This window comes from Littorina saxatilis, linkage group LG10, assembly GCF_037325665.1.
Source record: "Littorina saxatilis isolate snail1 linkage group LG10, US_GU_Lsax_2.0, whole genome shotgun sequence".
Classification (NCBI taxonomy): domain Eukaryota; kingdom Metazoa; phylum Mollusca; class Gastropoda; order Littorinimorpha; family Littorinidae; genus Littorina; species Littorina saxatilis.
The window spans coordinates 35,121,787-35,148,225 of NC_090254.1; the positions used below are offsets into that span (position 1 = coordinate 35,121,787).

Genomic DNA, 26,439 nt, shown 5'->3' on the forward strand with positions numbered 1-26,439 from the left:
CTGTCTTGTGTGTGGCGCACGTTAAATGTCAAAGCAGCACCGCCCTGATAATGGCCCTTCGTGGTCGGCTGGGCGTTAAGCAAACAAACAAACAAATTTCCAAAAATCGTCTATCAAGAGCGGAAGTGATATTGAAATCAAGACGGAAACGTTTCAGCCCTTTCAGCAACTTTCATAAACGTTTACCTCAATGTTACGGTGGTTAAGACGATGTATCTATATTTAAAATTGATTTGCACAGTGTGACCGCACTGCCGGGTTCCATTTGTTTGTTTGTTTGTTTGTTTGTTTGCTTAACGCCCAGCCGACCACGAAGGGCCATATCAGGGCGGTGCTGCTTTGACATATAACGTGCGCCACACACAAGACAGAAGTCGCAGCACAGGCTTCGTGTCTCACCCAGTCACATTATTCTGACACCGGACCAACCAGTCCTAGCACTAACCCCATAATGCCAGACGCCAGGCGGAGCAGCCACTAGATTGCCAATTTTAAAGTCTTAGGTATGACCCGGCCGGGGTTCGAATCCACGACCTCCCGATCACGGGGCGGACGCCTTACCACTAGGCCAACTGTGCCGGTACCGGGTTCCATTAGATTAGTCACAGTCACCTTAATCGAAACAAAAACTAATTACTTTATTTATTAGCGACTATAACGTGTTTGATCCAGTTATACACAGTCAGCCTGATATCAAAGGAACGTGCAGAGTCTCAGGAACACATCGGTACCAAAATCAAGAGTACTGGTCAAGAAAAACCGCACGGCCAGCTTTGCGGCATCCCTCGGAGAGAGACTCTAAATCGTGCAGTCTGTCAAACGCAGAAGAAGAAGAAGAAGGTCAAGAAAAAAACCTGATATCACCCTCCGTGGTGGACTGGGCGTTAAGCAAAAAAAAAAAAAAAAAAAGGTTACATATTTATTTGGAACGTTTAATTCAGGACAAAACAACATGTCCACAAGAACCTCGACCTAACGGCCTTTAAAGTGGACACACTTTTGAAAAGAGACACGACACAAAAAAAGGAAGAAATGTTGCTTGGAAAACACAGTAAACGTTGGAAAAATCGTCCAGTATCGCTTCTACAGGTCTATACTTGGACAAAACATAAAGCAATTCAGCAAAGCTGACACTTCAAAATGTCTGTTTAGTTACACTTTAAAATGTGCCCAAGATAGTCGTAGCCTGCAAAGATGGTAGTAGATTTTTTTCCCTCCATTCTGTCATGTTTTTGGTTTGTCAAATTTAAAGGCAGCAAGGTCGAGGTTCTTGTGAACGTGTGTTGTTTTTTCTTGAATTAAACGTCCCTTGTTAACCCTTCTTGTTTGCTCTCTGATTCTTGATTTGGAACGTTAACAGTCTGTATGTTTCGGACATCAGTGTCAATGTCAGGGTCAGTCGGTGCAGCTCCGTGTGTGTGCCGGCCGGCGTGTGTGAGTGTGTGTGTCACTGAGTGCTGAGTGTGAGTGTGTGTGTCAGAGTGAGCCGGTGTGAGTGTGTGTGTCAGTGTGTGTGAGTGTCAGTGTGTGTGTGTGTGTGTGTGTGTGTGTCAGTGTGTGTGTGTGCGTGTGCCGTGTGTGTGCCGTGTGTGTGTGTCACAGTGTGTCTTTGTTTCACCAATTAACAGGTCCAGGTCTGCGTAATACCTAAACTGTATTTCTCGTGAAGTTTAAACAATAAATACAATTGTTACTCTAGTCGTACGCGTGCGACGGACGTAGTTTAAAAGGTCAAGTACCACAGGGGGTGGATGTTTACATTTGTGTGTCCCGCCGGTTTCAAATGTCTTGATCGCACCAAAACTAGCAGAACAGGAGAAACAGACGATGAATAACGAAGGTTTAGCAGGAGCGGATCCTGGGGGGGGAGGGGGGAGGGGGAGGGGTGTTGGGGCTCTGGGGTTTCCGGACCGCCCCCCCCCCCCCCCCCTAGCCTAAAAAAAAAAAAGGGAGAAGAACAAAAAAGAAGAAGAAATTATAAATAAATAAAAACTCAGATTGCACCAGTTTGAAGATTTGGAGATTTTCCTTGACTTTTATCAAAAATTTTCCGGGGGGGGGGGGCATGCCCCCGGACCCCCCCTAGGAGGGTCGAACGCTTCACGCCCTCAACTAATCGTATCGCGTCGTCCAATTGTCACTACGAAAAAAAAAAATTGGAACACCGCCCCCCCCCCCCCCCCCCTCCCTAAAAATGATGAGATCCACCCCTGTTTAGGTCTTAGATACGACCATTCCCTTGTTTAGTGGTTGGTTTGTTTAGTGGTTGGTTTGTTTAGTGGTTGGTTTGTTTAGTGGTTGGTTGGTTTACAAACAAATGAAGTGTACGAAAGGACATATTATGAATTCAGTTTGTGTACGATCATTTAAGACTTGTGGCCGTTTACTTTTTGAACATTATCAAGTTTGGCATCCAGAATGTAACTTAAATAAGACATCGATCTCCAAGGCTAGATAGTTACTATAAATTAATTCATATTTTGAGACAGACAGACATAGAAAAGAATAAACATCCATCCCTTATATACCTGCTCAAAGGGAACTCTCCTTCTTACAGTGTGTTGCCCCTTGAAAAATTGGGGAAACTTCACGAAACACTGATTAGTGGCTTCAACACCAGACAAGGGAAATAACTACTTGAATCACAGATTCAATTGCACGAGTTCCCTCCCTTCAAGCAGTATTGATTGAAGAAAAAAATGTGCAAGGTCTCCAAGAACCGATCTATGGTTTTTTTTTCTTTGTATAGTGAACATTCGCTTATTGAAATTTTATATTTACTAGTTTTCCTCAAACTTTCAAGCGAGCGAAGTGGCCGCGGCGATAAGACATCAGTATTCAAACACTGTGAAGTCCCTAGTCGTGGGTTCGAATCCCACTTACGTCAAAAACACTTATATGTGCATGTATGTTTGTTTATGTCCTGACTGGTGTCACAGTTGGAGTGATGGATGCAAACGTGCCAGAGTGATATACATTGGTGTCACAGCGTGTGTGTGTCATTGCAAGAATGAGTGATAGCCTAGTGAGTCCCAGACGGTGACTGCTAGAACAAGTGCAAGAGTAAGCGTGGGAGGAACGACTGCCAGAGTGAGTGCCAGAGTAAGAGTGAGTGCTAGAGTGAAGTGAGTGCCAGAGTGAGTGTCGGGGTGCCAGAACGAGTATCAGAGTAGTGAAACAGAGTGCCAGAACGGGTGCCAGAGTGAGAGTGAGTGCCAGAACGAGAGTGAGTGCCAGAGAAGTGAGCCGAATGAAGAATGAGTGCCACACGGTGAGAGTGAGTGCCAGAACGAGTGCCGCCAGAACCGGTGTCAGAGTGAGAGTGAGTGCCAGAACGACCCCAGAATGACTGAGATGACGGTGAGTGCCAGAACGAGTACGAGAGTGAGTGCCAGAACGAGAGTAAGAGTGAGAGTGAGTTCCATGACGAGTGAGTGTCAGAATAAGGGCGAGTGCCAGAGTGAGACGCGGCCAGAATGAGAGCCGTGTGCCAGAGTGAGAGTGAATGTGAGTGCCAGAGTGAGAGTAAGTGCCAGAATGAGAGTGAGTGTCAGAATGAGAGGTTGTGTTATGTTGTTGTTGTTGTTGTTGATGTGACGGTCGGTTCCTTTTTTGGCTCTGAGCGCGCGCACACACACACACACACACACACACACACGCACACACAGTCAGACTGACTTACACAATGCCGACGTCGCCCGTTACTGACATACTGTCAACGTCCAGCCGCCTTACAGAACTTTTTCAGTGTGTCAGTGTTGAAGTTCGTAATCATTATTAAAGAAATAGCGCAACACTGTTGACAAACCCCAGTCTGTAACATTATAGGGACAGCTAGACTGACATGACGGTTTTTCAATTTTGAGGCAAAAACGTGTCTTTCAACTTCAAAAAAAATCAGAGCTTCACACAGTGCTCCGATTGTACTGAAATTCGGGTTAATGTCTTCTTCAAAATGTCCTTCGCAAACTGGTCAAGAGTTTTGCGTTATTTGTGTGTTTACCTTATACCTTTTAAGGTCAAATAGTAAGCGAGGGCAAAGAAACTACAATGGGAAGAAGGATAACTTCCTCATTGGGCATGCTTAGAAATGAGAATGGCTAAATATGAGTTATTCCCCTTTGCTGCATGCTGACCAGGCTGTCTCCTGCTTTGTTATGACTAGTACAGTCGATCTTTCTCATGTTGTGACTTGCTTTATTTTCACATTTTCGGTATTTAAAACAGCAAACACACACACACACACACACACATACACTGAAGAAGTTTCCATTCTGATTCGGTTATTTTATTTGGTGCTATATGTTTGCTTCACATTGTTTCTTCTTTTACATTGCTTGAGGTATCCCAATTCGCTAAACACATCCATAATGCATACATGGCTCATTCGAAAGAGGGCAACTGAACAACTGATGCCCAATAGCAATAAATACTGAACAACTGAACAATAAATAGCAATAAATGATGACAGTGCCAAGTTTTTAAGTACAAAGTGAAATCATGTGACTGGACAAAGGCACAATTACAAAATACAAATAAAAAAATCGTGGCCCATTTTAAATTAAGTTCTCAGCTCATGGGGAAGCATAAGATGACCCTAGAAACCGAAATTAGGAGACCTCCCGCCCCCAGGGCAGACTACAACAAAAAAAGGGGGGGGGGGGGGGGGGGCTAATTTGTGAAAAAGTATAAAAGGAATCAAAAACTGTATACATGTATTTAGTTAATACCCCAAAAATTAAATAGTATATACAATGTCAGACCCTAAAGAAAGTTTGTTAGTCATTGCTTAGGCAAAACAAAGCAAAATAGTCTGTTTACGGTATCCCGACCAACCCTATTTTTCCCCGCCAACCCTAGACCTTTTTTTGGCATTTGGAGAAAAAGAAAAAGAAAAAAAAAATCAATTTTGTTCCTGTTTTTTTGCAAAATAATTTAAAAAGATGGTTATAAAAAAAAAATTAAGAAAAGCCGACCTACCGACCCTCTTTTTGTGTGCCTATGTTACTGTAATCAGACCAAAAGGTACATCAAAAACAACACACCAGGGATGCTACTCTCCCCTTAAAAATAGCCATGAGTCATAGGTGTGACGTTTGAATCTTTTAGCTAAATAAAACCATAGGCAATTGATCGGAAATATCAGGAAAAATCTTACAAGTTTATTATTTGTTTGCTTGGACCAATCCTCTTGCCGAAGTGTTTTACAGTAAAAATTGATTTTACGTCAAAAATATCACAGGAATATCGAATGTTGAGGTATGGCTGGGATAGCCAAGTTCAAGAATAACGGAAGGTGACTGTTGAATCTTTTTGAAAATGTATAAAAATATAGATGGTAGGCAATTCAAAATTAAAAAAAGGACTCTCGGAGCATGGACTTTTGAGTCAAAAATTAAAGAAGGCTCTATGAGCCGAAGTACATGTTTTGTCTATTGTCTTTTTTTTATTTTGAATTCCCTACGATCTATATTTTGATACAATTTTGGACCCTCTTTGTACGGAGAGAGTTGGCAATTGTTAATCACATTCTCTCATCTCATCGACTCTCCTTCGGCTCCTTGGTAACATGCGTTCCGTCTCTGCCAGGATTGGACACAGCAGCAGATAACCGGTAAATATGTAACAGGCATAAATGGCAAAATAGCTCGCCTCGCCTGATAATATATGAGACAACTGTTCTATAACAAAGTCTTTCTTGGGAGGCTTGGCTAATTTACTCGCTCGTTTTACACGGGGTTCCATCCTTTTCTTTTCTAATCGGAAAACCTTGCTCCTCAGTTTGTTGACCTTCTGCCGAAGTTCCGCTTCACGAGGGGATGGGGAGGATGACGACTTTGATGCTTTACATCCTATGTCCTCCAGGATCGCCTGAATGTCATCTAAAAAAGAAAACACACACACAAAACACACATAAAATAACATAACCATAACAAGTTACAACCTGGAAGAAATTAAAACATGTGTAATTCAATCACAAAATGAAAATAAACAATAGCGTAGGAAGGCAGGCCAGAAATGAAGTGTATTAGCAACTATGGATACGATGTGGAACAATGATGGAATTGACCTTGTTTGGTACTGAATGGGTGAGGCCATTAGAACTGTACCCACGGAATACGCGCTATATAAGCTTTATATTGATTGATTGATTGATTGATTAGGACAACAGTACCAGGTAAACTCCTCACACACCATGCCTCTTTCTTTCTTTCTTTATTTGGTGTTTAACGTCGTTTTCAACCACGAAGCTTATATCGCGACGGGGAAAGGGGGGGAGATGGGAATAGAGCCACTTAATTGTTTCTTGTTACACCATGCCTCTAACAGGATATGTTTCCCATCTTTACGTGTGGGAACTACAGGTACAATTTCATCCATCCATGCATCCGCCCTATACAGCTTCTTCTTCTTCTGCGTTCGTGGGCTGAAACTCCCACGTGCACTCATTTATTTGCACAAGTGGAATTTTATGTGTATGACCGTTTTTACCCCGCCATTTAGGCAGCCATACGCCGCTTTCGGAGGAAGCATGCGGGGTATTTTTGTGTTTCTAAAACCCACCGAACTCTGACATGGATTACAGGATCTTTTTCGTGCGTACTTGGTCTTGTGCTTGCGTGTACACATGAAGGGGGATAAGTCACTAGCAGGTCTGCACATAAGTTGACCTGGGAGATCGGAAACATCTCCACACTTAACCCACCAGGCGGCCGCGACCGGGATTCGAACCCTCGACCTTCCGAGTTAATAGACCGACGTCTTACCACCCCGCCACAGCGCCCGTCACCCTATACAGCGATTATCAACTATGTAATGGATGGGTTTAAACATTTTTTGATGTCAGGGTGTTCTTCATGGTTAAAAATCTCTTACCTGGTTGAACAATTTGTGCATCAGGCGACAGGTCGGTGCTGGCTTCATTTGTAGCTACCCTTTGCGATGGTGGCTTCCTCCCACTAGCAACCTGCAAATTGCACAGCTCTTTAACTGACAAACTCACAACCTAACACCCAGTCACAATGAAACATTTCTCCCAATTTCATGGCATTGGTCTTAGGCCACACACAAAAAGTGTATGTTTCTGGTAAGGCAAAACAAAAAATAATCTGTTTACGGTATCCGGACCGACCCTATTTTTTTCCCACCGGCCCTAGACTTTTTGGGGGCATTAAAAAATAAAATTAAAATATTCAGATGGCTAAAATACAAAACTAAAAAGCCGACCTACCGACGCTATTTTAGGGAGGCCTATGTTACCTTAAACAGACTTTTTTGTGACCTAACATGACTAAAGGTGGAGATTTTTTTCTAAACTTTTTTTTTTTAAACCATCTTTTTAACTATTTTGTTGAAAAACAGGAAAACAATTGATTTTCGAATACCCCTTTTATTTTTGAAAATGCAAAAAAAAAAAAGTCTAGGGTCGTCGGGAAAACATAGGTAGGGTCAGGTGACCAGAAACATACAACTTTTTTGTTGTTGACGCCGACCCTATACCTTTTTTGCCATTTGGGGCTGTTTTTTTGCAAAATAAGTTCATCATATCATCATAATCAAGACGTCGATCCAAAATAAGTAACTTTTTTTTGTTGGCCTTATCATTTTTTTGCGCTAAATGCAAACAGGCATTATTTGATGGGAACAATGCTGTTTTCAATTCTTACATCAGCCTCAAACTTGTCATTACTCAACCTGCATTTAATAGTGTGCTTGTTTGGTTTGCAAAAACCTAAAACCAATAAATAAATAACCTTCGGTGGTGGATTGGGCACTGCAAACAATGTCGGGACAGCATTCCACACAAGTGATCCTCTCCGTCTGCAGGATTGTTTTACTGGTTGGCCTCAAAGTGATCAGTACAAAGCTTGAGACCTTGAACATCAGCTGGCTGCAGCTTTTCAAAGTCCTCTCGCCTTGTGAATTGCATCCATATTCTGCACCTAGTTTGACAATAAAAACAACAATGTTATTGTTAAACTAAGCAAAAAGGAAAGACAAAAAAAGCTAAATCAGATCTTCAGTCTAAATCTAACGCTCTGCCTGAACGCAAAACGGATGAGTGATGTACCTTTGTACTGTAGTTTTCCCGTAAGCAAGGTTTGATAAAGGTTTCGGCAAATATGCCCACGGTTTTGTCATCAAGTGTAAACTGTTGTTTTGTACTGACTGCTGACTCACACTCACAGTCGTAAGTACTCGCTGACGCTGTAGTCTACTGAGTGAGTTGACTCGAGCCATTGCATTCTCATTCTGAAGAAGGTAAACCTGATGAAATAATCACTGCACAACCCACCTTTTTTCTTCTGTAGGGAACTTGTGGAAAGTTTTCCCGAAGCAGCTCTGTTTGTAACGGGCGTTCTTGCAACAAAAAGCCGAGCACAATTTACCACCACCTCGCACACGATCGGTACCTACGCGATCCGCCATTTTGTTTTCGCCGCCAGCATGTGACTAGGGACGATAACCCACAAACACTTTTTCGCATTTTCTTCGCAAGTTCCACGTCTTCTTTATGTACAGTGTTTGCTTTTGGTTAGAAGGCAAAATTTCAAATGTCTGTAGATCGTCAGAAAAAAATCGTACATGAATGAAAAAATATTCAAAAAATTGTTTTTTAGAACACTAACCGATCTGTGAGCAGCTTTTTTAATGTCCTTTTATACTTTATTTATGAAACGAAAATAAAAGAGCAAAAAATGCTGTCTTCACTTTTTATGTCCGTCGTGTCACGTTTACTGAACGCGACTGAAAAACAATGACGGGTCCCTTTTTTCGTAATTTTAAATGTAACCAAGATCGCGTCCCTTTTGTCGCCTCCTTTCAGGAAAAACCTATCGCCGCGTGGCCTTTACGTCTTATTTTATTGGTGTCCTGAAGTTGTCAAAGTGAGTATTAAAAATATTTTATGTCCATCGTGTCACGGGGTGTGTGATAGTGATTAAAACTTGAAATGTGCTCAAATCACATTCAATACATTGGACTTTGGGACACTTAACTATCTAGATTTGAAATTGCAATAAAATTTGGAACAGGGAGCATTCATAATTTTTTTGGTTGAAATTTGTCCATCGTGTCACAGTCCATCGTGTCACGATCTCAGTCGTGACACGATGGACACAATTGTGACACAACGGACATATTCGTGTGTCTTGTTCGATGTAATTCAGTTATTTATGTATAGGCGATGAAATGGGCTAGCTATACACCTGACAATGTAAGCATGTAGATCTAGTGATACATACACTCTTCAAAAAAAGTTAAGGATCGGTTGAAAAAACGGATCTAATTATAAAAAATTGCCAAAAAATTAAACATTGACATAATAATCAAAAGATTAATGTGTTTGAATTAACAAATGAACAATGAGTCTTGACCTAGAATTTTGTTTGGCAGGCAGAGTTATTTCCCTTTGTGTGACTTCTCAAAAGTTTCTGCATTTTGGTAGAAAAAGGGTGGTTTTTTATAGCCCCATGAAGTTTGCGGAACGCATGCCAGGGCAAAAGGTTGTGATGCACGTGCTACAACAGGGTCCTGGCTATTAACATCGCTCACCACCTTGTATTTAAAGGTTGACACGCTGACACAATTATGCACAGTAGCAACATGCCCCCACGAAGAAAACTGAGCAATTTGGACAGAGCAAGGGCAATAGGATGGCTACAAGACAGTGTTGCTGCCAGGCAAGTGGCCCCAAGGCTTGCAGTGGCTCCTTCTGTCATCATTAGACTAAAACAGAGATTCCACGCAGCCGGAAGAGTGCAGGAGCGACAACGTTCTCGTCGGCCCAGAGTCACCACACAAAGAGAGGATCGCTTCATTCAGAGGCAGGCCATGCAACAAAGAATGGCTACGGCAAACAACATTGGGCAACGCCTACAAGCTACCACGGCAACACTGTTGTTAGTGGTCAGACGATCCGAAACCGCTTACACAACCTGGCTTGTGTGCAAGGCGTCCAGTCCGAGGAACAATCCTGACTGCTAATCACCGAGCAGCTCGCCGAGCCTGGTGCACTCAACATGTGCGGTGGCAACGTCAGCAGTGGGCTCAGGTGTTGTTTACAGATAAGTCCCGCTTTTGCTTGGAACCTGCTGATGGTCGCATCCGAGTGTGAAGGCGTCGCGGAGAGCGCTTCGCAGAAGGCGCTGTTCTGGAACGACAGCGTTTTGGCGGAGGCTCTGTGATGGTCTGGGGAGGGATCAGCACACGTCAAAGGACACCTCTGTACCATGTAGTGGGCAACTTGACCGTTGTCCGCTACCAGAATGAGATCCTGCAACCCCTGGTCATTCCAGCCCTCCAAGCGATCGGCCCTCGTGCGATTCTTCAGGATGACAACGCACCTCCCCATCGCTCTGCAGCTGTAAACACCTTCATCCAGCAGGCCAGGGTCAACAGGATGATGTGGCCAGCCAACAGCTCGGACCTGAACCCCATAGAGCACATGTGGGACGAGCTTTGTTGTCGGGTACAGCAACATCACCCTCCTCCTGCCAATCTGGGTCAACTGCTGCAATGGCTCCAGCAGGAGTGGAATGGAGTTCCCAGAGCATACATATGCAGCCTGATCCACTCCATGCCGGCGCCAACGATGTGTTGAATGCCTGGCACACAACGGAGGGCACACGCATTATTGACACTGATTCACATTGTTGTGAATTCCATTTTCGAGGGTTGTCACGTTTGACACACTCCAGCGAAATTGTCGCTGCCGCGTTCGATCTTTGCTTTGTTTGTCGCCTTGGTTGTTCAATTATATAATTTTTTAAAAAAAGAAAGAATTCGGTCTTGTCTGTTATGTGTGGCGTGCTTGTAAAAAAGTTATCCTTAACTTTTTTTTGAAGAGTGTAGAAGGAATTCGACCGGAAGATTATCTTGGGCGTTGGGTGTTTGTCGCTTACGACAAGATGGCATATCCCGGTCTAGTGGTAGACGTTGACAATGGAGAATACCTGGTGGACTGCTTGCACCAACTTGGAAAGGACAATTGTTTCTTTTCACCAAGAATGAAGGACACACTATGGTACCCCCATGAAGATATTCTGGCTGTCATCTCTGAGCCAGTTAAAAAAGATGGCTTCTCTGATCATTACACTGTAGATCTATTTGTATGGAATCATGTGCAAGAGAAGCTTTTCCGGAGACACACTGACCCCGTTGCAGTCTGATGTGTTCACTCAACCTAGAGCTCGCTATCATAACAGACATTAAGTTCAAAGACGGTTACCTTTACACTTTTTCAGTCGTTCCTCTTGACTCGTTCAGTTTTATAAAAATGCCATGTGGAAAGGCATTCCAATTCTGCTTTTTGTTTGCTTAGTTTAATACCCAATTTTAAAAAAATGTAATTTTCAAACTTGCTTCCTTTTGTATGTGCAAATGTCCATCGTGTCACGAGCGTGTCCATCGTGTCACGAGCGTGTCCATCGTGTCACACTGCACACTAAGGCTTAATTTGCAAACCAAAGATGTTGTTTCATAATCAAGGGTTTTGGGTGCTTGTTGCCATCGTTTAGAGTTACTAGTAAAAAAAAGTTTCACATAAATGTGTGCATTTGTTTCAGTTTTATGTGTGTTGACGTGTGCTGTGATTTATTACTTTTTCTTTCTACTCTATCATTTTCTGTAATCAATGCACTTTCTTTAAAACAAAACCCACATATTTTGATTTATTCCATTGAAGGCTGATCTGTGTGTTGTGTAACTGAAAAGAAATGGACTGAGTGATTAAATTTATCATAAAAAAAATAAAAAAAACTTGTCCGTGACACGACGGACATTTTCACATGTGTACATTTTTTCACATTTTTATATTTCTTCACATAGTTTTGTAAAAGTGGCAAGAAGCGACCTATGGAATACCCAATGTGTATAGTTCAACATAAAATTATTGCTGATTCCTTTGGTGAAGATTATTCCCCCCCGATTTTTTTTTTTCATTTTTGCCCCAAAATTGAAAACCCCTCACATACACACTGACAATGCACGTGCGTCCTGCTATCATCATGCGTTTCGTTTGACACGCCGCTGATAACGGCCATGACCCAAATAGGTCACCGTCGGTTGACAGACACACGCAGTCTGACACAGTTTTCAAAACAACCCATCAGCTGTAGCCTATGTCTGTGCACGACTTTTGAAAAAGGCACCGCGTACAGATCAATGAAACTCTTATTGATCCTAGCGAAGCGTGATATCGGACACCCAAGTAAGCGAAGACGATTGAACTAAGCAACCCCAAGCAAATTCGGTAGCAGACGATATTCCGCGCGTGCTCCTGGCACGAGTAATCCTTTCCCTCACGGTTGCTCGCTTTGCCAGTGGCGGCTTATCTTTTATCACGCTAGCTTCGCGATTCGCGAGGCACCCACGCGTAAAAACAGACCCGTTAATTCATGGGCTCAAATTACAAGCGTGTAAACTCCTACCCTATAATTAATTATCCCACCCCTTCGCAAAGAAACCCACCCACCCGCAACCGCAAGTTTCTCTGGAGTGGAAAGGTCGACATTTGACCCGGAAGTGATGACCAAGCATTGACTAGCTCCCCAAGATGGCGAGGGGTGAAAACAAAGCGAGCTCGGGCCGTTATGGGTAGCGTGTTGAAGTTGCAGACGACACTTTCTGGCGTTATGTGCGAGCGGAGAGCGGAGCAACATGTATTTTGCGAAAGCCAGAAAGCAGATAGAAGAGCAGGACATGAGGGAGGTGCAGGAAAGGTTGGAAAAATACCAGCGGTCCGACACAGCTCGAGTGCAGCTGCAACAGGCCAAGGGAACGAGAACGGCGTCAGAAGAAGGAGGCAGTCGGCGGAGTTCACGGGGGGACTTTCGACCTGATGAGCTTCCTGACGGTGCCTTTGTCAGCCCCAAACACACCCCGTCCCATGCCTCACCTGCCAAGACCGACGCCGTCACAGTCTCCAAGCCAGCCGAGGTGAGAGAACTCTGTTTGGGATGGTGGTCACTTTCTGTACGGTGCTACTGCCGCTGGTGCCAGTGTGCCTGAAGCAACCAGTGGGGTGAGAGGGAGGAGGGGGTTTCCGATTTTTGTTATATTTAGTCAAGTTTTGACTAAATATTTTAACATCGAGGGGGAATCGAAACGAGGGTCGTGGTGTATGTGCGTCTGTCTGTCTGTCTGTGTGTGTGTGTGTGTAGAGCGATTCAGACTAAACTACTGGACCGATCTTTATGAAATTTGATATGAGAGTTCCTGGGTATGAAATCCCCGAACGTTTTTTTCATTTTTTTGATAAATGTCTTTGATGACGTCATATCCGGCTTTTCGTGAAAGTTGAGGCGGCACTGTCACGCCCTCATTTTTCAAGCAAATTGGTTGAAATTTTGGTCAAGTAATCTTCGACGAAGCCCGGACTTCGGTATTGCATTTCAGCTTGGTGGCTTAAAAATTAATTAATGACTTTGGTCATTAAAAATCTGAAAATTGTAAAAAAAATTAAAAATTTATAAAACGATCCAAATTTACGTTTATCTTATTCTCCATTATTTGCTGATTCCAAAAACATATAAATATGTTATATTCGAATTAAAAACAAGCTCTGAAAATTAAATATATAAAAACTATTATCAAAATTAAATTGTCCAAATCAATTTAAAAACACTTTCATCTTATTCCTTGTTGGTTCCTGATTCCAAAAACATATAGATATGATATGTTTGGATTAAAAACACGCTCAGAAAGTTAAAACAAAGAGAGGTACAGAAAAGCGTGCTATCCTTCTTAGCGCAACTACTACCCCGCTCTTCTTGTCAATTTCACTGCCTTTGCCATGAGCGGTGGACTGACGATGCTACGAGTATACGGTCTTGCTGAAAAATGGCATTGCGTTCAGTTTCATTCTGTGAGTTCGACAGCTACTTGACTAAATATTGTATTTTCGCCTTACGCGACTTGTTAGAAGCTTGAATAGAGCCGTCAAAACAGTGTATAGTGTGATCGGTTCTGCGTTTGTCAGTGAGTGTCTGACAGTCTGTCTGACTGGCTATCATCAAGCAGGCCTGTGTTTGGGATGGTGGTCATTTAGTCAGTTAGTGTACCGCACTGCTGGTAATACTATACTGTTCAAAAAAAGAAACGCATAGCTTGTAATATTTGGTTAATTTAGTTATATGGCTACAAGGATATGCACCAAACTGCAGAAAATGTTTATCTGGTCGTCGACCTTTCGTCCATTGCCACAAGTGAGCTCTGCACGTGACGCATGCGTTATCAGTGGCTACAATGTCAAAATTGCTCATTTGGCATGACCACTCGTCATGCTTCAGTGTAATCTCGTGAAACTCGGGGAATATTGAGCTCTCACCATGTCTTCCAAAACCCATAAAAGCGGATTGTTCGCCACAAAGAAATCAGACGACAATTCAGCGACGAAAGATGGCCCGATTGAGCAGAGAAGACCGCCAAATTGCATTGGGTCGTTTACAAGCAGGCCAAAGTGAAAGTGCAATCGCCAGGCACTTCCACGTGTCCCAGAGCACCATCAGTAGACTGTGGGTCAGGTTTCAAGCCACTGGCTCCGTTGCTGACTTGCCACGAGCGGGAAGACCAAGGGCGACAACTGCTGCTCACGACCGCTTCATACGGCTCCGCCACCTCCGGAATCGTTTCCTGTCGGCCTCATCTTCTGTCCAGGCTCTCCCCGGGCCACACCGATTATCGGACCAGACCGTGCGGAACCGCCTGCATGAAGCTGGTTTGAGAGCTCGCAGACCTCACAGAGGAGCTGTCCTCACCCGCCGCCATCGCCAGAACCGAGTGCAGTGGGGCAACCAGCACCTTCGCTGGACCGTCCGGAATCACTGGAGACACGTGTGGTTCAGCGACGAGTCCTACTTCCTGCTCCAGCGACATGATGGTCGGAGGAGGGTCTACCGGAGAGTAAACGAACGTTACGCGCCCAACTGTGTGGATGAGGCACCCGTTCATGGTGGTGGAGGCGTTATGGTGTGGGGGGCGATCAATACCGCTGGAAGGAGCACCCTGGTGCACGTCCAAGGGCGCATAACTGCCCAACGATACGTGGAGGAAATTCTGCGCCCACACGCCCTTCCTCTTCTGGCTGACCAGGATGCCATATTCCAGCAGGACAACGCTCGCCCGCACACAGCACGACTCACCACCCAGTTCCTCACCGACCACCATGTCCAGGTGCTTCCCTGGCCATCCATGTCGCCAGACATGAACCCGATAGAACACCTCTGGGATGAATTGGACAGACGTGTGCGCAGGCGAGAAGAAGCGCCGCCAAATCACCGCGATCTATTGCAGGCACTTCAGGAGGAGTGGGACACCATCCCACAGCAAGATATCCGGCATCTGATCCAGTCCATGCCCAGAAGGTGCCGGGCAGTTGTTGCTGCTCAAGGCAGTCACACCCCCTACTGACTTGACAGCCTCGGCACCCAATCGTATTGATTGACTGATTGATTTGAAGATGCAAATGAACTGTGTGTGCATTCAACTGTGTCCATACCAAATTTCAAACAAATAATCTAAATATTGGATTTTCTGTTAATTTTTTCGAAAAATAAAACAAATTTGGCAAGTAGCAACTATGCGTTTCTTTTTTTGAACAGTATACTAATATTACTGAATTCTCGTGTGTGTCAGTGGGGGTGTTTGTGTATGTATGCATGCGTGTGTTGTGTGTGTGTGTTCATGTCTTCATCCATTTAGCGACCACAATCGTCTTATCGATTATAGGCAGTGCGTATCGATTATTCTGCCGTGTGTGTATGCATGCATGTGTGTTTTTGTGTATGCGCACGCATGTGTGTGTGTTTGAGTTTGTGTGTGTGTAACCGTGTGTGTGTGTGTGTGTGTGTGTGTGTGTGTGTGTGTGTGTGTGTGTAAGAGCAAGGACTGGGGAGAGGATGAGGGATGGAGGGTGGGACCTTGTACCCATGCACAAAGAACATTTTCATGTTTATTGAGACTACTCATCTGTCATCACTACAACCAGTATGGGTATGATACAGAAACAGGCCACGCTCTGTTTAAAGAGTTTGTTGCAATATATATATATTTGTGCATCTATGTGTTGTTTACACAAGCACACAGGGTGTCACGTGTACTTCAGTTTTAATTATTTTTATAAGAATAAGACGTATTGGAGTTTGGACATGCATTTAAAACATCCATAGACCAAGAGCAAGAGAATTATATAGTAATTAGTATGTAATATTTTCATATCATAAAGTATATAAAATGGAAAGTGAAATCGCAAATTCATGTCAACAGTACGATTTGATTCGCGGGAGTTTTGTACAAACGCTTATTAGTGACACATTTATAAGATTACAATACAGTATGGTGTTGTCATGTTTGGTCTAATTTCAAAGCCTTTATCTGCGGTCTGATTCTTGAACCAGAAATTGGAGCAGTGATGAATGTTCTAGATCAAGGCAGGTGATATCCGAAGCATGCTGTTTGGTCACATTTCAGTCCTGGAGCAGGACATGAAGTGATGAACATCAAGTGCTACTTGCATACATAAAACAAGTCGCGTAAGGCGAAAATACAAAATTTAGTCAAGCTCAGTCGAACTCACAGAATGAAACTGAACGCAGTGCATTTTTTCCGCAAGACCGTACACTCGTAGCATTGTGTGTCCACCGCTCGTGGCAAAGGCAGTGAAATTAACAATCCAGAAAAGCGCGGTAGCGGTTGCGCTGAGGAGGATAGCACGCTTTTCTATATCTCTATTCTTTTTAACTCTCTGAACGTGTTTTTAATCCAAACATATCATATCTATATGTTTTTGGAATCAGGAACCGACAAGGAATAAGATGAAATTTGTTTTTAAATCGATTTTGGAAATTTAATTTTTATCATAATTTTTATATTTTTAATTTCCAGAGCTTGTTTTTAATCCGAATATAACATATGTATATGTTTTTTGAATCAGAAATTGATTAAGAATACGCGTAATTTTGAATCGTTTTATAAAAAAATATTTTAATTACAATTTTCAGATTTTTAATGACCTAAGTCATTAATTAAATTTTAAGCCTCCAAGCTGAAATGCAATACCAAAGTCTGGCCTTCGTCGAAGATTGCTTGGCCAAAATTTCAATCAATTTGATTGAAAAATGAGGGTGTGACAGTGCCGCCTCAACTTTGACAAAATGCCGGATATGACGTCATAAAAGACATTTATCCAAAAAATGAAAAAAAAAGTGTGGGGATATCATACCCAGAAACTCTCATGAAAAATTTCATAAAGATCGGTCCAGTAGTTTACTCTGAATCGCTCTACACACACACACACACACACCAGGGGCGGATCAGTTGCTTTGTAAGGGGGGGGGCACTTTGAATCGAAAGTGAATGTGATGGGCGCAAAGCGCCCGAATTTGCTGGGGGGTCCGGGGGCATGCCCCCCCGGAAAAATTTTTTGCCCAAAGAAGCAAAATGGTGCCATCTGGTGCCATTTGAACTTAGAAATGGTCATAGAATCAGCATAGAAAAATCTTTTTTTTTTCTTCTTCTTTTTTTTTTTCTTTTTTTTTCGGGGGGGGGGGGGGGGCACGTGCCCCCTGTGCCCCCCCCCCCCTCGTCCGCCCCTGCACACACACACACACACACACACACACACACACACACACACACACACACGCGCATACACATACACCACGACCCTCGTCTCGATTCCCCCCTCTACGTTAAAACATTTAGTCAAAACTTGACTAAATGTAAAAACCAACCTTACAACTACAAACAAACATTTCATGACTGGGTTTTAAGTTAAAGATCTATAGACAACTGCCTCACCAGTACCATTCTACTACATGTATAATAGAACTTCACCTTGAGACCCCCCCCCCCCATTTGATTAAGACACGATTTTAAAAAAAATGTGGAGGTCTGAAAACACTAAAAGGGAGGGGGGGGGGGGGGGGGTTCTACTGTAGTCTAAAAATACTGCCACCATTTCGCCGGCAACTAGTGCAAGGTCGTCTTATTTTGAGAATGGGACAGGCGGGGGAAAGGGGAGGGAAGGGAGCAATTTGCTGCAGCCGTCAGTAATCAGAGATGATCAATAAATCTGACTCCTGTGGTTTTCATGCATGCATACATGGCTGCTGGTGCATGTTGTGTCCCAGGCCCTTCAAATGTTATGTAAAAGATAACACTTAGACCTGGATTTCCTCCTAGGCTTGCTTGCCTGTCTGGGACTGCCAGTGATTGCTGCATTTTGATTTTGATTAAATCTTGCCTTGGTGCAGGCTGCGAGAATTTGTTTCATTTACACAGGCTTGCACTAACTCACAGAACTTTATTATGGGTGCAGTTTAAATTGAATATGATTCTAGTTTAGAACTTTTTCTTCTTCTGCTGTGGTTTAAGTTGTTTTGTTAGTGTTATTTGTTCTTTAGATTTAAGTACATAGCTGTACACAGTTTTACATATTTTGTCTGTTTCAGTGTTTGCTTGCATAATATATGTTCTATGATTCTGGTTCTAAGTACATACTGGTTGTTGAGTTACTGAATTGCTGACGGAGTGAAATATAGTGGATTTTATTGCTTTGCTTTCTTTCATCAATATTGATGTTTTATTCCACCTTGCTAATGCTTCACTGCTTGTTTATATGGAATTGCAAAGGATTTTTTAAGCTGGAGAATGTACATGTATCTGTGTGTGCGTGTGTTTGTGCATGTGTGTGCGTGTGTGTGCGTGCATGTGACATTCAGAGAGAGAAACAGACAGAGTAAGCCATGTGCCTATGAGAGAGATATAGACAGAGACAGAGAGAGAGAACAATGAACTGATAAAGAGTTGGCATGTGCAGACTGTACGTCCAGTGTCTTAGTTAATATCATTTCTGTTAGTGTTAAACGTCCTGATAAGGTTTTTTGCCTTCTTTTTGAGCGACCCATTACATTTTGTATTGCTGTCCATTCAAAGCTCTGTGCCCTGCAATGTGTCGTTTAGGGACCGGTGAGGTGTAACTTGATTGATAAGGTGACGGAAGTATTTTGCCTGCAGGCTTTGATTTGAATCAGATTTGAAATAAGCCTAAATTGTCTATTAATGTTAATGGTCTTTTTTGGGATCATGATGAAATACTCAAGGGGCTACATATTTTTGTGTGGAATTGTAAGCGTTAAGAAGTTTTTGAATGAATCTAGTAAAGTTAGTAGTACTGTGGTAGTCAGTCAAAATGTAACCAATGTCATAGTCTCACCCTGTACACCGGCGTTACCCCCTGCCCTCTAAACCCTTGACCATCCATAGAGGAGAGAAATCTGTTGTAATTGACAAGGCTATATCAACCACCAACAAGAATACCATTAATGCAGGTATAGCTAATCAAAATGCAGGTACAGTACTTTCAATTTCATAGCACCTTAACTTTCAATCTTCTGCAGCAGTATGAGTGTACTTTAAAAACTTGTTTATACTGTAGTAGGAGTGGCAGAATTACACCCAGACTATCAACCTGTAAGGAGAACATCATGCATGCATTTTGGGACCTGCTGTCGTCAGGAGAGGCTAAACTTTCTCCCTCTTAGAAAACAACATGATATGAGTGGACATGTACACCTACCGAGAAGAAACAGATTTCTGCTCTTGCAGCAATTATGCAACAAGTAACACACCTGCCTCGGGACTATAGAAAAGTGCAAACCTGTGCAACAAAATACACCCGCAGACATCCAGCTCTAAACCAGCTACAGATACACTAGTAGGCGAGCAAAACAGCAACAAAAACATTGGCAGGCGGCATATTTCGCCCCTAGCCTGGCATGTGCATCATTGTGCGAATGCCATGGGAGTCTTGCAGTGTTGAAGGCAAAGGTCGGGCTAGCAGATGGCGCACGCCTGTCTGTCCCACTAATAGACAATGGGGGGTTGCAACTGTTCACACCACAATCAGCTAATAATAGACCGGGTGGGGGAGTTGAGGGCAGGGGGGGGGGGGGGGGGCTTTAGTCGCACCCAAGTTACTTTTTGAATTACTTTAAAATGACGGAGTTCATGGGATGTTATGCAGTTTTAGTTTCAGGCTAGTCCCAATATTAATCATTTGAATTAATAGAGGAAGGGGGAGGGGGGGTTGCAACTGTTAACATCACAATCAGTTGATACAAAACTGGGTGGAGGGGTGTGGGGAGGGGGTGACACTGAGGTCTTGCACGCTAGTCTTGTATGCAGTTTTAGTTCCAGGTTTTCCTCAATACTATTGGGGGGGGGGGGGGGGGGACTGATGCAACTGTGTACACCAGAATCTGCTTATAGACAGGTTGACGGAGAGGGTGGAGAGGGGGCCAGCACTATGTTTTTGACCATGATTGTTAGCAGTAGCTAACTGGAGGCAGAGGCCTTGGAAACCTCGCGCAGCTTCGGTTGGTTCAAGCAATACAGGAGAGAACTTTAAAACGGTCCATTTCCGAATCGGCTAATAATAGATTGGGTGGGGGAGGATACGACTTTGGTGTTGGTTGTTAGCAGTAACACTCACTGTTTATGTTGAGAGAACTTGGAAAAGTAAGGCAAAGGTCTTAAGAGAAAAACAATGGCATTGTTTTCAGGCGGATGTGCGTCAGTTTTTGCATTGTTTTGGAGCTGTGTGTGTGTGTGTGTGTTTGTTTGTGTGAGTGTGTGTGTGTGTATGTGTGTGTGACTGTGCCGGTGTGTCATTTGTGTGTGTGTGTATGTGTGTGTGTTTGTTTGTGACCGTGTTTGTACTGTTGCTTTGATAAGTTTGGGCAGAGTGAATCAGAGAGTGTATGTGGAAGGGGGTAGCATGATGTATTGTTTACAGAACCATCCTCACCGCGAACACGATAATGTTTACCGTCTGCCCAGGCTGTCACGTGCAATAAGAGCAACCTCTCACTTGGACACATTCCAGAAATCAATAGCGTGGCTGCACCTTGTGCAGAAGGGGATTTATTTTCTTGCTGAGTCAATTTAGCAGATTGGCAGACATGTCACTCAATAACATTTTTGGACAACATTTTCGATTTAAAAAAAAATGTCCCGGATAGCCGCATCGGTTGCAGGGATGTTCAAAATAATAAGCAACTTCGACCCAAAAAATCCCTGCTCAGCTCTGAAAGTCCAAGAAATGGTGTGCTCGCCTTTGGCTAGTAATTCTGAAAATGTACTACCCAGAGAGCAAACTTTACTAGCCAAACCAACAATGTGTTCGAGCAACTTTACTCGTATTCGGCGAGTAGATGAACATTTCTACTCGCCAGTTACATGTTTCTACTCGCCATGGCGATTAAAATACTCGCCACTTTCAGGCCTGCACTGCTCTTCACAGGAAAGAGCGAGGCTGGGGACTGTTGCCATGTGTTTCAAGTTGAAGGAGGCTCTTATTCCGTGTAAAAGCCTACACACATTAATTTTGTTGTGGTCAACACACATTTGTTGTGGTCAACACACATTTGTTGTGGTCAACACACATTTGTTGTGGTCAACACGATCGATTACACGATACTGGAGAAGGAATGTAACTTTCTACCAACATTTGTAGGAAAGTAGTTTTTAGTGTTAGAAGCTATTTGGAACTGAACAATCGAAAGTTCTTATGCGATAACGTAGTTGAACTGAGGGCAGTGATGCCACTTGATGTAAAAGGATACTTTTTGCCATTTTATTCAGCTTCAGCTTTCTCACTAGTGTTTCTTCCTGTCTCGTTGAAAAAACCCATTTCATTTCCTGCTTATAAATCCAACTTGTGACAAGCTGTTGCCCTGCTTAGCACGTGGCCTTGCACTTACTGACTTACAGTGCTGTACGGGAAGACCAAAAACTGTGGGGTAAGGATATAGGGAAAACATAAGTACAAACACGTAGACAGTGAAACTCAAGATGTCCTGCATTTCTTGGCCAGCCTTTTAGTTTAGTTCCTGTTGTATTCTTAGACTGGTTGAAATGATATCTGGACGAAAGAATCTGTAGGGCTACACTCTTTGCTCATACTCATAGTTCAGCTGTGCCAGAGAGCAGTCCCTTGAATGGAGAATATGCCTAGTATTACATTGCTTCCACCAGTGGAAACATAACAAGTCGCGTAAGGCGAAAATACAATATTTAGTCAAGTAGCTGTCGAACTCACAGAATGAAACTGAACGCAACGCAACGCAGCAAGACCGTATACTCGTAGCATCGTCACTCCACCGCCCGTGGCAAAGGCAGTGCCCGTGGAATTGACAAGAAGAGCGGGGTATTCGTTGCGCTGAGAAGGATAGCACGCTTTTCTGTACCTCTGTTCGTTTTAACTTTCTGAGCGTGTTTTTAATCCAAACATATCATATCTATATGTTTTTGGAATCAGGAACCAACAAGGAATAAGATGAAAGTGTTTTTAAATTGATTTCGAAAAAAAAAATTGATAATAATTTTTATATATTTAATTTTCAGAGCTTGTTTTTAATCCGAATATAACATATTTATAAGTTTTTGGAATCAGCAAATGATGGAGAATAAGATAAACGTAAATTTGGATCGTTTTATAAATTTTTATTTTTTTTTACAATTTTGAGATTTTTAATGACCAAAGTCATTAATTAATTTTTAAGCCACCAAGCTGAAATGCAATACCGAAGTCCGGGCTTCGTCGAAGATTACATGACCAAAATTTCAACCAATTTGGTTGAAAAATGAGGGCGTGACAGTGCCGCCTCAACTTTCACGAAAAGCCGGATATGACGTCATCAAAGACATTTATCCAAAAAATGAAAAAAACGTTCGGGGATTTCATACCCAGGAACTCTCATGTCAAATTTCATAAAGATCGGTCCAGTAGTTTAGTCTGAATCGCTCTACACACACACACAGACACACACACAGACACACACACAGACACACGCACATACACCACGACCCTCGTTTCGATTCCCCCTCGATGTTAAAATATTTAGTCAAAACTTGACTAAATATAAAAAGCACGTTTCAGTCATACTGAAGAAATGTGTCTGTTGACTTAACTGTGTTCAAAGTAAAGGTTGCTTGTAAATGTGTATCTTATAGCCTGTGGCATATATACATGTGTAAAACTAGGATGGAACTGAGAGGGTTTACAGGAAAAGGACGACGTGTTTTTTTTGGGTTTTTTTTTAGCATTTAAAGTTTAAATATCTTTCTGTCGATCACACAAAAAACACTCCGGCCTCGGCGCCAGTATCCTGAGGACTGAAAATGGATACTTGGTCGCTAACCGCATAATGAAAATCCGCTCTGGCCGAAAGTCAGTTACATATATATACTTATACTTGTACTGAGGACTAAGGACTTCAATCCAAGAATTTGCTCCTCAATCCTTTCAAGTGAGCTGCTAATTAGGCCACACATGTCTTACGCTTGTAATGTAAATTTCGTGTGCTGCAGAGTGAAGTTTAATTGGTCCTCACAGTCTTTCTCTCGCAGACAGATAGCTCGGTATGAGAAGACATGCAGGCAGAAGAATGCATTTCAAGGGCGTCTGTGTCCCTGCTGTTTTTCTCTTGCCGTGTCTTGAAGAGTATTGCTGTCTAATTAAAACCCCGGCTGTGGGTCGTGATCCAAGACAGAAAGGGCCTCCCCCGAAGAAGGAACGTGGCTGCCTGTGTTGGAGGGGAAAATGATGCTGCTTTCACCGACGAGGCAGCACCACACAGCATGTGAACAAGGGAGGTGAAGAAAAGAAGAAAGTGGCGGGGAGTGAAGGGAGTTGGGGGTTTGTTGGAAAACAGACACATAATGATGTAGATAGGCAACCACACACACATGTGAGACAGTGACAAAAGGTCAGGTGTCATGTCTACTGTCCCGAATGACACACGATTGCTGACATTTCACCATTGCCAAAAGAATAAACAAATAAGAAATAGGTAGAAAGTGAATGTGAAAACTGACTTTGATTGTTGATCAGTATTTTCTATACCACTAACAAATAATCTACTTACACATAGCTGTTTGGCAAATGTATGTTGCATGGGACACACTGACATGAAAGTGGAAGATGTTTTTCCCTCTAGAGAAACTACATATCAAGTTACACTTTTTGTGCTCTTCCATTCCAGTTGGCAATCAATTGTTAACGCATGTTATTAGAAAAAATAGAACGAAAACAGATTAGATAGAATGAAAAATGTACTGGTGATGTCATTTGGGACATACTGACATGAAAACGTCACCTTTTGTCATTGTCTCATATATATATACATACACTGAGACAGATTCATACTGGCACACAGATACACACATACATACAGACACACATGCAAACGCACGCATGCACACACACACACACACACACATACACGCACACACACATACACACACACACACACAAACGCACGCACACACACACACACGCACACACCCCTCCAACACACACAACAACAACAACGCAGGTTGAATAACAAAAAGACCAACTCAGCAAAAAACACGAACCACATGCACACAATATCACATATGCACACAATATCACTTATGCACTTGTGTAACACTAACAAGCACTATAAACGATCAAAGAAAGCCCTACCGATGTACACAATCTCGGTGCAACCCTCACACCAGATTTCACACCCCAATACGACTGATGCTAGTCAGATAGGCGGCGCGATCCTCATTAATAAGTGACACAATCGCCTGCGTTCCTCCCACACCTGTTGATAGTGCGAGGCTTTCATCTGCCGCCCTGGTATTTTGGTCAGTCCAGTGGTGGTCGGATCTTAGTGTGTGTGTGTGTGTGGGGGGGGGGGGGGGGTGAAGGAGCCGTGGAATATTAGGGGTTTGAGCAGGCAGAGAGAATGACCTAGAGACAGGTGCCACCATTCCACAAGCACGCAGTCACAGGATGACTTTTTTTTAAGGAAATTGCAGACTAGTGGAAAAATGTAGAGAGAGAGAGAGAGCGCATCAGATCGACCACCTCTTCCACCCCCTGACCCTTTAAAACAATGATTATAAAAACAATTTTTAAAAACACAATTGAACAGCTGGCCAGTGTACAATATTAGCCGTGTTGTAAAACGTTTGACAAGCGATGCGGAGACACAGTTTTACAACTCTCACACACAGGAGCTCCTGTGCTCTCACACACGGGAGATTCACACCGCTTGATTCACTGAGCTGACTGCTTTTGCCTGTCGCTTTGTTTTGCCCACTAATTACCTGGCCCCCGGGCACCAGTCTGACCCCGTTCTCACCTAGGGCCTATAATCACTCACCTTTCGTCCCAGGGGGTGGGTAATAATGAGGGTGGGGTTGTCAGGGCAGAGTGGGGATGGAGGAGGGAGGGAGTGAGGTCTTGCTAGACTTTGCTTTGCAAATTAATGCGTTTTGCCTGTCTTTATGTAAACGTGTGTGTGTGTGTGTGTATGCTTATGCGTGCTTGTGCGTGTGTTTGCTTGTGTGTGCATTTGTGTGTGTGTCTCTCTCTCTCTCTCTCTCTCTCTCTCTCTCTCTGTCTCTCTCTCTTTCTCTCTCTCTCTTTCTCTCTCTCTGTGTCTCTCTCTCCCTCTCTCTCTCTCTCTCTTTTTCTCTCTCTCTCTCTCTCTCTCTCTCACTTTTAAATCACAAATAATTATGTAAACGAGCGCACACGGACACCAACTATGTTTCTATTCGGCCTCTCTCCTGTTGTTCTTCGCTCTACATATCTCTCAACGTTCGTATCCCCCCTGGTTTTTTCTTCGTCGTTTTCTTCTTCTTCGCCTCTTTCAGTACATTATATACAGGTCTCATTTACATCTCTCTGCTTAGCCTTCTCCAACCCCCCCCCCCCCCCCCCTCCCCTCCCCCTCTCTCGATTTCTCCTTCATTCTGCTTCTCTGTATGTCTCTCTCTCTCTCTCTCTCTCTCTCTCTCTCTCTCTCTCTCTCTCTCTCTCTCTCTCTCTCTCTCTCTCTCCCCCCCCCCCCCCCTGAGGCGGCTTCAGCGCTCGAATTAGATTCCCCCCCTGGAGCCGAGGTTTAGGAGAGCAGCGGTGTGTCTGAATCAGAATCAGAATTTATTGTCATTAAAGCACAGAGCCTATTGACACATACAAGATACATAAGTACAGGAAAAACAGCAATATAACATAACATACATGTGATACAAAACCAAGTGGAACAGGGTGAACAAAGAGGACCTGAAGATGAGCATAAGTTATTGAGGACAGTCGGAAGACGCATTGCATCTGCGTAGTTGAAAACAATCGTACACATATTTTACCAATTGCCTTTGGATGTCGCTGTCAGTAAACAAAGAACTGACTCTTATTTCATCACTGCCAGTGGAAGTATTCGGTAATAACTGTTGTGTGTGTGGACTGATTGATTGATTGATATGTGTGCCACTCGGTGTGAAAACCTGGTGTCAGGGCCTGTCACTACGAGGGAACAGTAAAATGGGTTCGTTCTGCTCTTTCGCACGTACACACACACACACACACCAACAACAACAACAACAACAACAACAACAACA

At 43.2% G+C, this 26,439-nt stretch overlaps 1 protein-coding gene and 1 long non-coding RNA gene across 2 annotated transcripts in view; one reads left to right on the plus strand and one right to left on the minus strand.

Annotated features, from left to right (window-relative positions):
* Positions 1–5,747: 5,747 nt before the first annotated feature.
* On the minus strand, positions 5,748–8,535 carry LOC138978657 (uncharacterized). Its single transcript, XR_011459754.1, has 4 exons — positions 8,297–8,535; positions 7,755–7,943; positions 6,877–6,967; positions 5,748–5,882 (listed from the first exon to the last, which is right to left on the minus strand). It is a non-coding gene; the product is annotated as an uncharacterized lncRNA (long non-coding RNA).
* Positions 8,536–12,525: 3,990 nt separating this feature from the next.
* Positions 12,526–26,439, plus strand: part of LOC138978667 (uncharacterized) — a 132,867-nt gene continuing 118,953 nt past the window's right edge. Inside the window, exon 1 of the mRNA XM_070351462.1 lies at positions 12,526–12,939. Within this exon, the coding sequence (XP_070207563.1) occupies positions 12,661–12,939 (279 nt within the window). The 5' untranslated portion in view covers positions 12,526–12,660. The remainder of the gene's footprint in view (positions 12,940–26,439) is intronic.